This window comes from Passer montanus, unplaced genomic scaffold (assembly GCF_014805655.1).
Source record: "Passer montanus isolate IOZ18808 unplaced genomic scaffold, ASM1480565v1 scaffold38, whole genome shotgun sequence".
NCBI lineage: Eukaryota > Metazoa > Chordata > Aves > Passeriformes > Passeridae > Passer > Passer montanus.
The window spans coordinates 6,157,843-6,172,839 of NW_024368596.1; the positions used below are offsets into that span (position 1 = coordinate 6,157,843).

Here is a 14,997-nt window from a genome sequence, read left to right on the forward strand (position 1 = left end):
CACAGACACACTTCATTGTAACATACTTGGTATCTGGGGTACACAACCCAAACAAGGCTGTGGACCATGTGGTAAGAGCCTGATTTACCAAATTCAGGTTTTACCTTCAAACCTTCACATTCTCTCATTATCAATGCACTCATACTGTTAGCCCCTCACAGTAAACCAGCACGAGGCACCCATGCCATGGGATAAGTGCCTGCCAACTTGACTAACAGCCACACCAACAGCTCTGGCACACTGCAGGTACTGCCCACCCACTGATAAGTGCTGACTGTTTGCAAACGTTGGCTTCCTACACTTCCTGCATCACCAGCACCCAGCCAACCCTCCCCAGAGGCTCCAGCCACCTGGAGCTTCTCTGCTCACAGGCCAGAGGAGAGGGGCAGAAGGACAAACTGAGCTGCAGAGCTGCTGGGACAGCAGCACGGGCTGCCTGGCTCTCCCAAAGCTGGACACACTGCCAGGGAGCTGACACAACAAACCCTTTGTGTGTGTGACCACAGCCTCAGGAAAGCTCCAAAAGGGATCTTGTCATCAGAGTCATGCCATTTTCTGTGGGATACTTGTAATCCAAGAGGTGTAATAATCCAGAACCATCCTGAAGAATATCCAGCTCCTAGATCAATGACTGACTGATGAGCTGTGAGCCCAGGAATATCTTCTCTACAAGTTGTACTTTGCCTTTCTGCATTAGTGGACTTAGAAAGCACTAAAAGACTCCAAATTACACTGCCAGTGATATTGTCACAGCTCAGTTTGCAAAATATGCAACATTCATAGATTTTTTTGTATTTTCACACTTGGCATATGCTTATCCTGACATTCCAGTAATTGACCTTGATATGGCATTTTCAAGGAATGGAAGACAAAATATTGCTTAATTAATTTATTAGTTTGTTATTGTGCCATCATTCTTCAGAGCAGGCAAGCAGGAATTGTCAATGCAATGGTTCTGGCTCAGGTTGGGAGTAAGGCCCATTAGATCAGCTTGTCTTCATTTTTCAAATAAATCCCAGCAGCAAGTGTCTTAGAGATCTCCACTTTTCCACTAACATTTTTCCATTTGGTGATACTGGGACTAAAGAAATAATTATCCTTTTCCCAGGTTTTTTTAGGTTTATCCATTGCTCAAAGCTGCTGCTGAAATAGAGATTTTGTGTGGGGTCTTTTTGTCTTTCCTCATCAATGATAATCAGAAAAAAACAATTAGGATTCTTTAGAGCTATATGCTCTGATGGGAGAAAAATACACATTGAATAAGTGAAACATATTGTCAAGCAAATAACTGATCTGCTGCCCACCAAATGCTGTTCCAAATCACATTACACCAGGCATTGCTTCCAGTACCACTTCTAACAAAGCCCCTTCTTCACAGGCATTGTGCAGAAGAGTTTAATTAGTCTTTCTGCCTTTCATTATTCACCAGCAGGTTTCATGAACATACACAGAACCAACGAGTTAAGCCTTGACCAGAAGATGCCCAGGCCAGTTGGGTTTGGAAATGGAACCCAAATCTACAGTCGTCTCTTGCCTGTGTTGGCAAGTGGTAAGAAAAGCAAAAAACTCTGAGTGAAACAATGCTGATTCCTGTGAGCTGAAAACAAGCAAAGCTCTCCATAATGGTGTGCTCCTCCACATTCACTGATCTGAATTAAATCTGGGACATTTTATAGCTCAGGATGATGCCACGACACTGAGTTTAGCTATGAAAAAACCAAAAAGTTGCAAGATGTATTTGATAATCACTGTCTAAGAATGTTTCTCATTTCAGTTGTCCAGGTGAATGGAAACAGCCAATATTAGCTAATGTTTAGGATTCTTAATTGCCTAAACAGCTTTTACCAACCAGAAATCATCTGAATAATGTGAAATCATGCCTCCTTTGTACTTTTATTTCTTCTGTGTGAGAATTTAGGAAATGTCTACAGAAAAAGAACAGGATCATGAAACAATTATTGTTAAAAAAGGGGGAAATTTAGAACAAGTAATTCTTACATGGACATGAGACAAAAGCCAAATAATAAAAAATGTTTTATTAAAAAAAATTGTCTGTCCAGAAAAAGTAAAGCACTCAATTGTTTAACCTTCAGAGCAGATAATAAAGTTGTGTCTTGTCACATGAATTCCGTGGAACTGGTTAATGCAGAGGAAAATGAGCTGTTGGATGTTTTATTTCTTTTGCTTTTGTACATTTCCAGCTCTCCCAATGGATATCTGTAGTATTTACTTAGAAAACCAAGAATAAATACATTTTTATAAGATCCAATTACCACTGATATTTTTCCAGCTATGTATTTGCCGGATAATGTACTACACCCTTGAAAACCTTGTATTTACTGTTCAGTTAAATAACTTCCTGCTGCTATCCAGCTGTTACCATAGTGGTGACACAGGCATTTCCTTTAATGCAGCTGGGACAAAGCCTTCAGAGCACTTCTTTATTCAGGCAGGAAGCACAGTAGGTGACTTAAGACTGTGCTGTGACATATCCTGTCTTTGCAGGCATCATTCTTCCTTCTTTTCAAAATTTTATTTTATTCCATTATTTAGAAAGGTAAATGTCAACCTGTAGAAAGAACAGAAAGAAACACAAAATTGTCCTAGAGTTTAACAAGGTTCTCTGACTCATTCATACAAATCTTAGGATGCCGAGGATGCTTTTTCTAGCACACAAAAGCCTCATGAAAAGATGAATAAACTATAAAGGCTGTTTTATAGAACTAAAATATAAGTCTTATTTTTTAACCCTGGAATTTCTCACAATTCAGCTAACATCAGAAAGACATTTCACTATCTAAACATGTCCACCACAAAAGCAAGGATAAGTCAAAACTGAGTATGATTTTATAGCCTGGAACATACTCTATGTCAAAAATATATTACCATGAAGAGGAATTGGTACATAGTTCTTTTACAAATATTTTGCTTTGTCTACATTACTTTATTAAAATGCATTACTGTCTATGTTTTAGAGCTTATATGTCATATATATATATAATGCATATTAATAGAGTATATTTTATATAAATTCTACCACTAAATGTTTTGTTCATAGAAATACTGTGGAATCAGACTCTTCTCAGAATAGATTTTAAAACTGGTTCAGTCACCTGTATTTCTACATTGCATGTACTATCTTTTATTTTCAGCCTGTCCCACTCTGTGACTAATACACTTCAAGAAATGAGTGGTTTAGATTCCTTAAGTAAACTTGGCATTTAACCTGTTGGTCCTGCAAGGACCTGATGGCTTTATTCAACTTCATTTCTCCATAATTATCTCTTTATCCTCATCATGAAGGCAAAATCTCACATTTTTACATTCAGACCTTACATAGCTATTCCTTGCACCTAGTATGTTTTGCTAGATTCTTGTTTTCTGTTTGTGTGACTCTTAGGCTGATCTTCTAAATAGAATTATTGCATTTGCTTACAACACCCTCTCATGTTATTCCTTAGGCCTGCAATTCTGTGCCTCTTATCATTCACATATGTTTTAAATATATTTATTGAATTTTTCTTTTTAAAATAACCTATCATAAATAGATTAGGCATTTGTAAACTGAGTGTATCACACTGCATATGGTATGCCTGGAATGCGGTCTGTATCTAATTTAAAATATGAGAAGCAGAGAATCTGCCTCCTTTACTCCTTGTGTTAGTGCAGAGTTTAGGGGCTGTAAGGGATCCCCTTGAAGTAGGTGCTGCTCACAGAGCCCAAGAACAGCAGCACTCGGCACGACATACAGCTTGCAGGAACTGCCTGAGAAAAACTGAAACAACACTGTTCCCTCTCTCAGGCAGAGTTATGTAGATTTGCTGAAATACTAGACTTTCTGAGCTATTTTGTGAGTGGAAAGCTGTTACACTGATACATACATACATATATACATATATATGTGTATATATAGAGATATATATATATAAAACGTGCAGGCTGCACGTCTCACTTCAGTGGAGAGAACAGAGCACAAGGCAGCGAGCACAGCAATGCTGGCACCAACACAGGCACAGGGGCACTGAGGCCTCACCTTTAGATTTTATTTCAATTTCCCCGTTTTCTGAAGTTTCATGGTATTTGTGAAACAACTTACACTGCTGCAGAGGAGGCAGTGTGAACGAGACTGAGAACGCAGGTGACTTGAAAGAGAAATGTCTGGAAGGACTAAAAACACGCGCTACCCGACCAAATGGAGTATTTTAACCCTAATATCGCAATTAGCAACTGAAGGGAACACAGAACAACTTGTGGAAACTTAACGGAGACAAGCGACATGTAATAAAATAGTCATGAGGGGTGACACGCGGAATACGACATCCACACAACTGTTCGTCCTAAGTACTCGTATCGGAACGACCATTTAGATGTGTCACAGGAAGTTTTACACAAATCCCTTTTTAACAGCTTATTTATTGAAACGATTTACCGTTCTCGCCCCTCCGCCGTCCGCGGGGCTGGCGGCGCCTCACGCACACGCGCGCCACTCCGCGACCGCAGCGCACATGCGCACACGCGCTACTAACGCCCGCGCGCGCACAAAGCACCACACGGCTCTAACGCGCGCGCGCACACGCGCACACATACACATACACACACACAAACGCGCACACATACACACACGCACACACAGCACCACACGGCTCTAGCGCGCACGCGCACGCACACACAGCACCACACGGCTCTAAAGCGGGCGCGCGCACACAGCACCACACGGCTCTAACGCGCGCGCACGGCGCCCTACGCCCCCGGGATTCCAGCGCGCACGCGCGCGAGGCGCCCCGCCCCGCCCGTTTTGCCCCAGCCCACCATAGATAACCTTGCTCTTCCCTTTAGTTTTTGAGATGCCGAGAACACGGGAATTGAGAACACAAGTCCGGGGACGTATTCTGTGCTGGCACAGTTTCTCCTTGCTAGACACAGTGGAAAAGCATTTTGCTGAGACGCAGAAGCCCCCGCGCGCAGGCGCAGTCCGCCCCGCCGCCTCCCCGCACGGCGCGGCCGCGTCCCGCGGTTTCTCGCGGCCCGTCCGTCCCCTCTGACCCGGCGCCGCCGCTGCTCCATCCGGGCCCTCGGCGCTGCACGGGGAAAATGGCGGCGCTGCTCCCGGCCGAGTGGATAAAGAACTGGGAGAAAGGCGGCAAGAGCGAGTTGTGAGTGCGGGGCCTTGCCGTGGGGAGGGATGGGCGCTGCGGCCTGTGGGAGGGAGGCGCGGGCGCCCGGGCCTCGGCAGCCCGGGGAGGCTGGGGCGGCGGGCAGGGCGTCAGTCGGGGCTCCGTCCTTGCTGCTGGGCGTGGGGTCGAAGCCGTGGTCGGGAGGAGGGCCCGAGCCGCCCTCCCGTCCGGTTCGGCCGGCTGCGGCCGCCCTCCGCCGACGCTCGGCCGCCGGAGCTGGGCCCAGCTTCCCCGGCGCCCCGAGCGCCCCCTTCCAGCCTCTGGGCCCGGTTTGTCGGGGGTCGGGCTCGTCTTCAGCCGGCCCCCGTGGCAATACGGACTCTGCAGCGTTCCTGTGTCGCCGGCTCTACGGTAGTGACCTTTGTGGCAGAGGCCCCAGCCCCCGTTCCCCCTTTTTAACCGACTCTGATAGGACTGGCCCCGTATTGTGTGACCCAGGCAAAATATGGTCAGGTAGTCACGCTTGTTCTATCCCACAAAGTAACCTTTGTGCGCGGAGGGGTCTGGTTGCAGCCGCTCAAATTAATCCAGGTGTGCCAGGAGCTTTCCGTTCTGGGCCCGTGTCTGTTTTAAGCCATCTTGATGTGGCAGCTTCACTAAATGTTGTGTTTCAGGAGCACAGCTCTTCAAGGGGGGCTTCACCAGTTTGGTCATTTCGTTTTTCTGTTAGTTTAAACAGGGGTGTTCTCTGCACTAACGGTATTTTTTTATGTGCTCGTATTTTAATTCTTCCACGTGCTTTTGGTTTTTGTTGTAAATAACAACAAAATTTAAAATTTTGGAGATTTAAGTATGGATGTTGCAAGGATCACTTAGAGAAACACTTCTTGATAATCACTCATTTTATTACTTTCTTTTGTTCGTGTTTTCTGGAAGGTTGTGCAGCTTTGGCAATGAATCTTCCTGTGCATGAGGGAAATGACAGCGGGTTGGAGATTAGAGAATGTAGAGAATCCCTGCACAAAACACTGTTATTTCTAGAGCCACCATTTTGTAGTGAAGGGGGCCCCCTTTATGGCTGTATAATTTTTGGTTTGAATTATGGTGGAACCATTTTTGTGTTATACACAAGCTGAACACGTTGAGGGGCCATGTGGAGTTTGCAGAACAGACATTTCCTCGCTGCTCACGTAGTGGCACTGCACTCTGTTCTCTGGGTTCTCAGCACTCTGAGCTTTGGAAGATGCAGCTTACATGGCTTTTGACCATGATAAAACCTTTGGGGGTTCTTCTCTCCCCTCAGAGCAGAGTACTTCTTCAACACGATGGGAAGAAAGTGTTCATCCACCATGGGACCAATAAAACAAAATGATTAGCTAGATTCCTGCATTTGTGGTACTTGCACTTCATTTGGAAGATGCAGCTTACATGGCTTTTGACCATGATAAAACCTTTGGGGGTTCTTCTCTCCCCTCAGAGCAGTACTTCTTCAACACGATGGGAAGAAGTGTTCATCCACCATGGGACCAATAAAACAAAATGATTAGCTAGATTCCTGCATTTGTGGTACTTGCACTTCATTTGGAAGATTGCTAAGATGATGTTCAGGTGTGACTTAAAGAGCAGTTTGCAGATGAGGCCATCTGTTTTAAAAGAAATTTGCTTGTGTCTGGATAACAGTTGTCAGGTTTTGCAGTGGTAGCTTCGTAAATTTGAGGAATATGCATGAACTTATTTTCTAGAATCTAAGTTGTATACCTGTAGACAATATTTCTGCTAAGATGATGTGACTTAAAGAGCAGTTTGCAGATGAGGCCATCTGTTTTAAAAGAAATTTGCTTGTGTCTGGATAACAGTTGTCAGGTTTTGCAGTGGTAGCTTCGTAAATTTGAGGAATATGCATGAACTTATTTTCTAGAATCTAAGTTGTATACCTGTAGACAATATTTAGAGAACTTTTTAGGAAGCCAACTTTATTGGAAGAGTCTTCAGTACGTAATTTTTTTGTTTCTTTTTCCAAAACTTTCTATCTCCTGACTAACTAGAGGAAAACAGAGCTAGGATGCTATCATTTCAGAATTGAACCTGTGAAATGTTTTTAAGCATTAAAGTAAAAAGGGAATAAATTCAGTAACACTACTTTTTTTGAATTTAATTATTTGTCTAATACCAGTATGCCCAAGAATAAAAATTAAGTCTAGGCCTAAGTTCACTCTCAGTCTTTGTGGTTCAAAGTGAGGACAACTCATTATAATGATGTTAGAGAAGTGGGAAGGGGATGGATGCTGCAGGATGGCAAAACTGACATTACTAGCAAATAGAAGAATTACAAAAATTTAGAAGGTTTTTGGTAGGCATTTTAAGGGAATAAAAACCCTTCATAATTGCTAGAAAAGATTAGTTCTTATGGAAAAAAAATTTACTGCTGGAGCATGAAATGGCTTACATGATCCGCCTCGATCAGTTGAAGTAGTATTTTGGCAGTAATAGTTACCTAAATGAAAACACATTTCTATGTTTTGGGGGAACATGAAGCTATATTGAGAGAAGAAAATGGTTTGTTTTAATTTGGCATTTCAGCTTCTACTGGGATTATTAATGGATGCTTAAGATTATTGCTCTGGGTTTTTTTGTTGGTTTGTTTTTGTTTTTTTTTAATTGTGTGATATTTTTGATTGTGTGATCAACTTGTCCTGATTTGACAGTACTATCCAGAAATCAGAAGGTAAGGATTTTGTACATCTTAAGAGTGTCATAATGTTAATTAGTAATGCAGTGGTGACCATTTATTTCTAAGACATTGTTTAGAGACATTAGTCAAAACTGTACAAGCTTTGAATTTAATTAATTAAGCTACTGATGTGTAATAGTATCTAACAAAAATACATAAACATGGTAGCTTCAAGTGTATGTAGTTGCCAGAACTGCACTGGTCAGGATGTGGTCCTCTTACACGTCACATTTGTGTTCAAATAATCCTTCTCTATCTAAGTGCACTTTACTAAATTATGTTCATTTATTATCATTATTATCACTAGCAGATACTGGTGTGCAAATGTGACTACTTATGCTGCTCAGTCTGGACTCCTTGTAGACCTGCTTGTGTGTGCTGTCTTTGTAGGAAAATTGTTGTGTTTTCCACAGCAAGATGCTGGTCCGTGACTGCAGCCCACATGGACATTTATAACACACATAGTAACTGGTGCCTTCCCTTGTCCTGGGGGAGACTCAGCACCTCGGGGAGCCTTTAATGTGGATGGATGGCTTTAATAAAGTACCTGCCTGGTAATTCATGCAATGTGTTAAGTCTCAAGATTAAACTGAAGAAGCTTAACATTCTGTGAATATGAAATTTTGAGACTCCATCTTTGGGGCACTTCCAGCTCATTCGTTACTTTAACCCAACACTGTAACATTGCTCATGCAGAGAATCATCAGGAGAGTTTGGTGCAGTTGTGCCATCCTGACTGCAAAATGCAATTGATTGTACTTTATCTCAGCTGAAGAGCTACCTGCATCAGCTAAGTTATGCATACACTTAAATGCTAGCAGGCACATGCACTTGGTGATAATTACTGCTTTAATCCCTGCGTGGGAGGGAAATGGAGGTTGTGGGACCTTGTGTGGTGTGTGAGTTGGGAGCTCTCAGTTCCGGTGCTGCCTCTGCCCTGCAGACTTGTTCACACTGCTTCAGAATTTGTGTTCTAGGCAAATCTATCCCAGCCTAGTCCAAAATAAATTTAATTTTGAATCTGTGGTTTTCAAAAGTGATTCTGTGTTTTTTTAAAAATATTTTTGACAGTTTTACTTTCAGATGAAGAGATGTAGGTTTTAGTAGAGCAGGGAAGTTCTCCATCCTAAGCTTGCAGCAATGAGCTGCCAGGTCAGAGTGATAGGTCAAATGAACCCTTACCAGATTGTGTCTGGTGAAGGTGCAACTGTTTTGATTTTAATTTCATGCACTCAGCTGAGACTAGGTGAACTAAAATTCAGTTTGTTATTACTGGAAAGGAGGGCTTCAGTCACCAGGGTGCCTCTGTGGCCTTCTGGTAAATGCTTTGACTTGCAGAAGTGGCTGAAGACTTGGGTTTTGACCAGTGTTCTGCCAGGTTTGTCGGTGGCACTGATGGCACTGATGGAAGGGCTGAAACTGCTGCTGAGCAGGGAGGAAGCGTTTGTCAATGTCCCATTTCTGCAGCAACAAACCATTAAATCAGTGCAGCTGTACTGCCTGGCAGCACCTACAGGAAAGGTGGTCTTGCTTTGAGAGAATGCCTCTGAAAAATAATAGAATCAAAAATACTTTTGCCTTCCTTTTTTTCCCCTCCAGTTTAATAATTCAGGGTGTTCTAATTGCAAATATTAAGTATGTTGTTTTGCAGATCATCTTAGAGTTCTTTACTATATTGATCAAGCAGATTCGTGCCTTAAAGTAATGTGGTGTTGTTAATACTATTTTGATACTGCTGGAAGGGGAATGAGAGGGGGTTGAAACTCTGTATCAAGATGTACTTAAAAGACCTCATCAGTCCAAGCAGACAGGATTGTTGCTCTTGTAACCTGATTGAGAATAACATCTTAGGACATAGGGGACAAAGTTGTGTCTCAGAATTTTTTTTTTTTTTGGTGTCTGATGTTTCAATTTACTGTTACTTGTATAGAGAATTTAAAAATGAGTGCTTATAGGGTACTTTCTTTATGAGGAAGTAATTAAAATTTAGGAAAATTGATTTTTATTGAATTGATACAGTCTTTGGGAACAGCTGGGACAAAAAAAAAATCTATTCTTTAAGAAAATGTTTGCTTACCATTAATGAAAAATAAAATACCTGTTTTGCTGTCTCTGTTCTGGTTATTTCCAAATATATTGCATTCTCTTCAATAGCATTGAAGAGAATATACATATATGCAATATACATCTTAGCCATACCTTTGTTTTTTGCTGAGGTTCTATGTTTCTGCTGATTTTTGTGTGAAACTCCTCAGTTTCCAGTTGTCTGAATGGTTTGTATACCTTATATTTGCTAATTATAATCATTTGATTGCTGGAACAGCTGTTTAGTCCTGCTAGAGAAGTGATAATCTATATAGGATGCAAATAGAATGAGTAATGGAGTGCTACAGAACTATTTTTTACTGTTATTTTTCATTAGAAGCCTCTGTAACAATTGCACATATCTGCTTTATTTGAGACAGCTTAAAATGGCTCCCACAGCAAACTGTAGTCTTGCCATCTTATGTAGGACTGAGACATAGCTTGGATACCCTCCTCAGTTTCTGCACATGAAAGATACTTTGCAAAATATGTGAACTTTTGGTTGAAAATGTGCAAATGTAACAAAAGTTCTTAAAATATTCCCTGGTGTCTGTTATGGTAAAGATAAATCACTACCTTTCTTAAATACTGTCACTTTTAAATATGAAACTGCATTTGAAACCTCTTGCTGGGGTGTCAGTAGTGGTAGAGAAGAGGGAAAATCCTTATATCTTGGGAACATGTCCATTTCTAAGCTGTCAGGGTAGTGAAGAATCCTGCTCTTTGAGCATTTATTTTCTAACACAGAGGACTATTAATTTATCCCATGTAACAGTCTGCACAGTACTTGGAGTGCTTTTTGCATATGGCTGTTTGGTTGAGGGAGCCCTGCAAGCAGCCAGTGACAATGCAATGTGACAGGTTTTTGCTTCCTAGAGTGGATTTTTTTAGGGACTAGAATAAAGAAAAATTGTGTCTTACTCTTGGTGAAGCATTGCATGAGGAAATCATGCACATATTTTAATGTTAAAAGTTTTTTACAAGCAGTTTTTTACAAACTATAACCATAGTTATAGTAATTCTATGAGAAGCATTTCCTCATTGGATAATGACAGTAGGCTTTTGCTAGGACTTCCATGCTTCCACATTCTCTCATATTCTTACTTTTCTCCAGGAGGTATATAATCTTAGGAAGAATATTTATATGTGTATGAGATCTACTGGGAATCTTCTGTTTCTTTGCTCTAAGTTCTCTGAATTAGGGTTTACTTTGGAGAAATTAAAATGTCATCGTCCATTTAAACTGCCCAAATCAAAACCTGTTTTAGCCAAAGTATCAATGAAAACAAAACCCCAAAACATTTGTATCTTAATGATTCAAAATCTAATGATTTTTTTTTAACATTTGTGTTATTTTAGTGTGCAGCTGTGTCGTGCTCTCAGTGAAAACAAAAATCATGATGTGGGTTGCTGTTTTAGCCAAAGCATCAATGAAAACAAATCCCCAAAACATTTGTATCCTAATGATTCAAAATCTAATGATTTTTTCAAACATTTGCTTTATTTTAGTGTGCAGCTGTGTCGTGCTCTCAGTGAAAACAAAAATCATGATGTGGGTTTCAGAGGTAAGTTGTGTGGTTTGTTTGTTGGTTTTAGTTAAACAGAAAACAAGCCTGGAAACAGTTGATTATGGTACCTTTGCCTGGTATGTGCTTGGAATGTTCATGTGTGGTGACCATTAGTGTGTGCTAAAGGTGAATACTACAAACATCCATTACCAGCACTGCTTCAGACATCCAAGTTTTGGGGTTTTTTTTGTAGTGGGTCATGGCAGTAGTGTTTGATCTGTGCTGTAGAAAATGGAATTCCATTTTGCAAACTCAACATAAAACTAGATTTTATTTTAAAAGTTAAATATATGAACCCTAAGGTATGCAAGTGTGAAATTACCCTGTCTATGTGAAAAGTGAATTGTTTTAATTGACCCACAGTGGTCTGTAGTCACCACATTACTGACTGCATGATTTAAGGCATTAAGATCTGTATAACTTGTTATTGAATACAGTTTATTGAGCAGACCATGTGGTAAAAGTGCAAGGTGAAAGCATGGGGTTTTGTTATTATTCATATAGTAAAAACACAACATTTTTGTTTATTATTTAAGAACCTTGCAGGTTTCTCACAGCTGATTTTACAACCACCATGTTTACATTTTGTAAGGTTTTTCTCAACTGGAATACCTCTGTTTAGTTGTTCTTGAGTTATAGGAGACTTTCCTTAGAAAAATGAAGAATAATCCTTATCAAGAATTTTTTTCTCCAATTAAATTTTACTTTCTTGTAGAGAAATGGTTTTTGAGAGCGTATCTGTGATGAGACATGACTAGGAAAGTACTGTAATGTTTTCTATGTGTGTATAGTATGATATTGATGTGAATTAGAAGGTAAAGGTGTCTTTGTTAAGCCAACTATCAAGACTCAGTTACTGTATGCAGGATGGTAATTTTTCTTCCCATTTTACTGTTACTCCATGCACTCTCCAGAGAAAGTGGATCATCGCTCACTTTATGCCTGTGTGAAGTCTTAGATTGGGATGATCAATTTTAATCTATTAGCAATAACAAAGTAATCCCCTTTATTGGTAAGGGGAGCATATCCCCTTTACTTGTCTGCAGCATTACTGTAAACATTGTTTTAACAGGCAAAGGATTAGCTAATGTGTTCCTTAGTCATCTCTTGTCTTTCCACAGATATTCAGCAGGCTTTGTATGAGCTTGCTTACCACGTTGTCAGAGGAAACCTAAAGCATGATCAAGCTTCTAATGTTCTTGGTGATGTCATAGTAAGTATATATTTGTAACACTTGCATGCTTACTAAAATCTTTCTTATAAAAGCCCAGATGACATCCAAGCAGGAAAATATTCAAGAGATTTTTCTTTGATGTGTCTAAAAAGTCATTCTTGTCAAATTCTTCATTTGTATATACTTGATATATATGTAGACTGGCAAGGTTTAATTTTTTCCCCTCTACTTTTCTAATGCTGAGGAATAGATGTTTCAGCATAAATTAAAAGTTAAGTCACTTTTAAAGGGCACATGAAGGCTGCAGTTGTTAATAAATAAGTTGTTAATAAATGCTAGAAACAAATGTCACTTGCTCATGCAACACATCTGTGATACCACCTTCTGGTTTTTATAACAGTGTGACAGTGTTCCATTTTACTGTTGGGATGTCCAAGTTCTGTGATGGCCCTTGAAATAATGCATTAGACTTATTTTTTGTTTGAAAAAGGTTTTTCTTAAAGCACTTTAAATAAGTGAAGAAAATAAGCAAGAGTGTAATTTCCTTTAAACTTCCAAGCTTACCAGATACCGATTTCTTAAGATAGTGAATTAGGAAAAATAAATTAAAAATCTTTTAGAAATTATTTCTTATTTTTGCTAAGTTGCTGTTTTGATGTGTATGGAACATTAAGGAAAAAATGTGTTGCAATAATCTAGCATAACCTTTTTGGGTTTTTTGAACTTGAGCATTGGTGTTGAGGGAAGGCAAGGCTGTAGGGCACCTTGCTCTTGGGGTGGCGTGAGAAATGTTGGATCTTTGGTTGCTGTAGGAAGTCATAATCTGTTTGGTGCCTGAGAAACTGCAGGTCACTTTCTGGGCTCCTGCTCATCACACAGGGATAAAGAGCTTTGGGTTAAAGAGGTGGAGGGACTAACCAGGGGGTTTTGTCCCTGGTCACAAAATACATTTCTGAAATTACATTTCAAGGTTACAGGGTATCACTGCATTAGTACAGCACTTACATTACATATTAGTCAGTAATTAAACATCATTATTAATAGAAATTATTAAGAATAGAAATAATATGCATTACTAAGTGATCTGAACTTTATGATGAAGCGTTATTTTATATAATGCAAACATTTTCTAAACTTGCATATTGGAATTTGTGTTCATTAAATGGGATCTTGTTTCTTAGGAATTCCGAGAAGACATGCCTTCTATCCTAGCTGATGTATTCTGCATATTAGGTGAGTTGGGGTCCCTTCCTTTCAGCAACAGATTTGGAGAAATTCATGTTTTGTGTATCTGCTTGTTGATTTCTTCAGGAAATTCCATTAAATCTGTAAAGCATGATTTCTCTTTACAAAGCATGTGTTGATTCTTCCTCAGTGTATTATGTTATGCAAACATTTTCTAAACTTGCATATTGGAATTTGTGTTCATTAAATGGGATCTTGTTTCTTAGGAATTCCGAGAAGACATGCCTTCTATCCTAGCTGATGTATTCTGCATATTAGGTGAGTTGGGGTCCCTTCCTTTCATCATTGCAACAGATTTGGAGAAATTCATGTTTTGTGTATCTGCTTGTTGATTTCTTCAGGAAATTCCATTGAATCTGTAAAGCATGATTTCTCTTTACAAAGCATGTGTTGATTCTTCCTCAGTGTATCTGTACTTCACTTGTTAATGTCTTTTCATTCTGCTTTGTTCTGTTATAGTTTTCAGAAGTTTGCCTATTAAAGGCAGTGGAAGTTGATCTGCCAAGAATAGTTAAAGGAGCTAGCTTGTAAGAGTGTTGGATGTTAGCTAATGGCATCAGTGACTTAGTGATGTTATCATTCTTAAGTGTTTTTAATAAAAGTTGACTTACTGGTAGGTAGATCCTTTCTCCTCAGAATGTGTTCTGTAAATATTTTTGTCTGTACAGTCAGTCTTAGTGAAATGGAGCTAAATGTCCAGAAATGTAAGGGCAAATGGCATTGAGTCACTATCTGCCAGCTGAGTAGGCTCTAAAGGTGTGCATGTCTTATTCTGGTGATAACTTGTGGATTTTTATGTTGTAATGTTGATCCGAAGCTGTTGCTCTCGTGTCTTCCAGCTTTAACTGCCTGCAGTTTCTGTCTTGCTCCATGTCTGTGTTTTTTAACAAATTTCACAAAATTCTTTTGCTGGTCTGCTTGTCACAGATCCTGTGTGTTGTGTGTCTTGGAGGAGTGAGGCATCTTGTGTGCTGTGCTTGCCTGTGAAGAGAGGCACCTCATTAAGTTTGCATGTGCAGCCTTGGCTGTGTACATCTGAAGGATAAATTTTGATTTCTATTCATACTGTTTCATTCTGTG

At 40.0% G+C, this 14,997-nt stretch overlaps 1 protein-coding gene across 2 annotated transcripts in view; it reads left to right on the forward strand.

Annotated features, from left to right (window-relative positions):
- Positions 1-4,959: 4,959 nt before the first annotated feature.
- The window catches only part of THOC2 (THO complex 2), a 51,098-nt gene continuing 41,060 nt past the window's right edge, over positions 4,960-14,997 (forward strand). For both annotated transcript variants that reach the window (XM_039717296.1, XM_039717298.1), the window contains exons 1-4: positions 4,960-5,153; positions 11,440-11,495; positions 12,620-12,711; positions 13,854-13,905. In XM_039717296.1, coding sequence (XP_039573230.1) covers positions 5,092-5,153; positions 11,440-11,495; positions 12,620-12,711; positions 13,854-13,905 — 262 coding nt within the window. In that variant the 5' untranslated portion in view covers positions 4,960-5,091. The remainder of the gene's footprint in view (positions 5,154-11,439; positions 11,496-12,619; positions 12,712-13,853; positions 13,906-14,997) is intronic.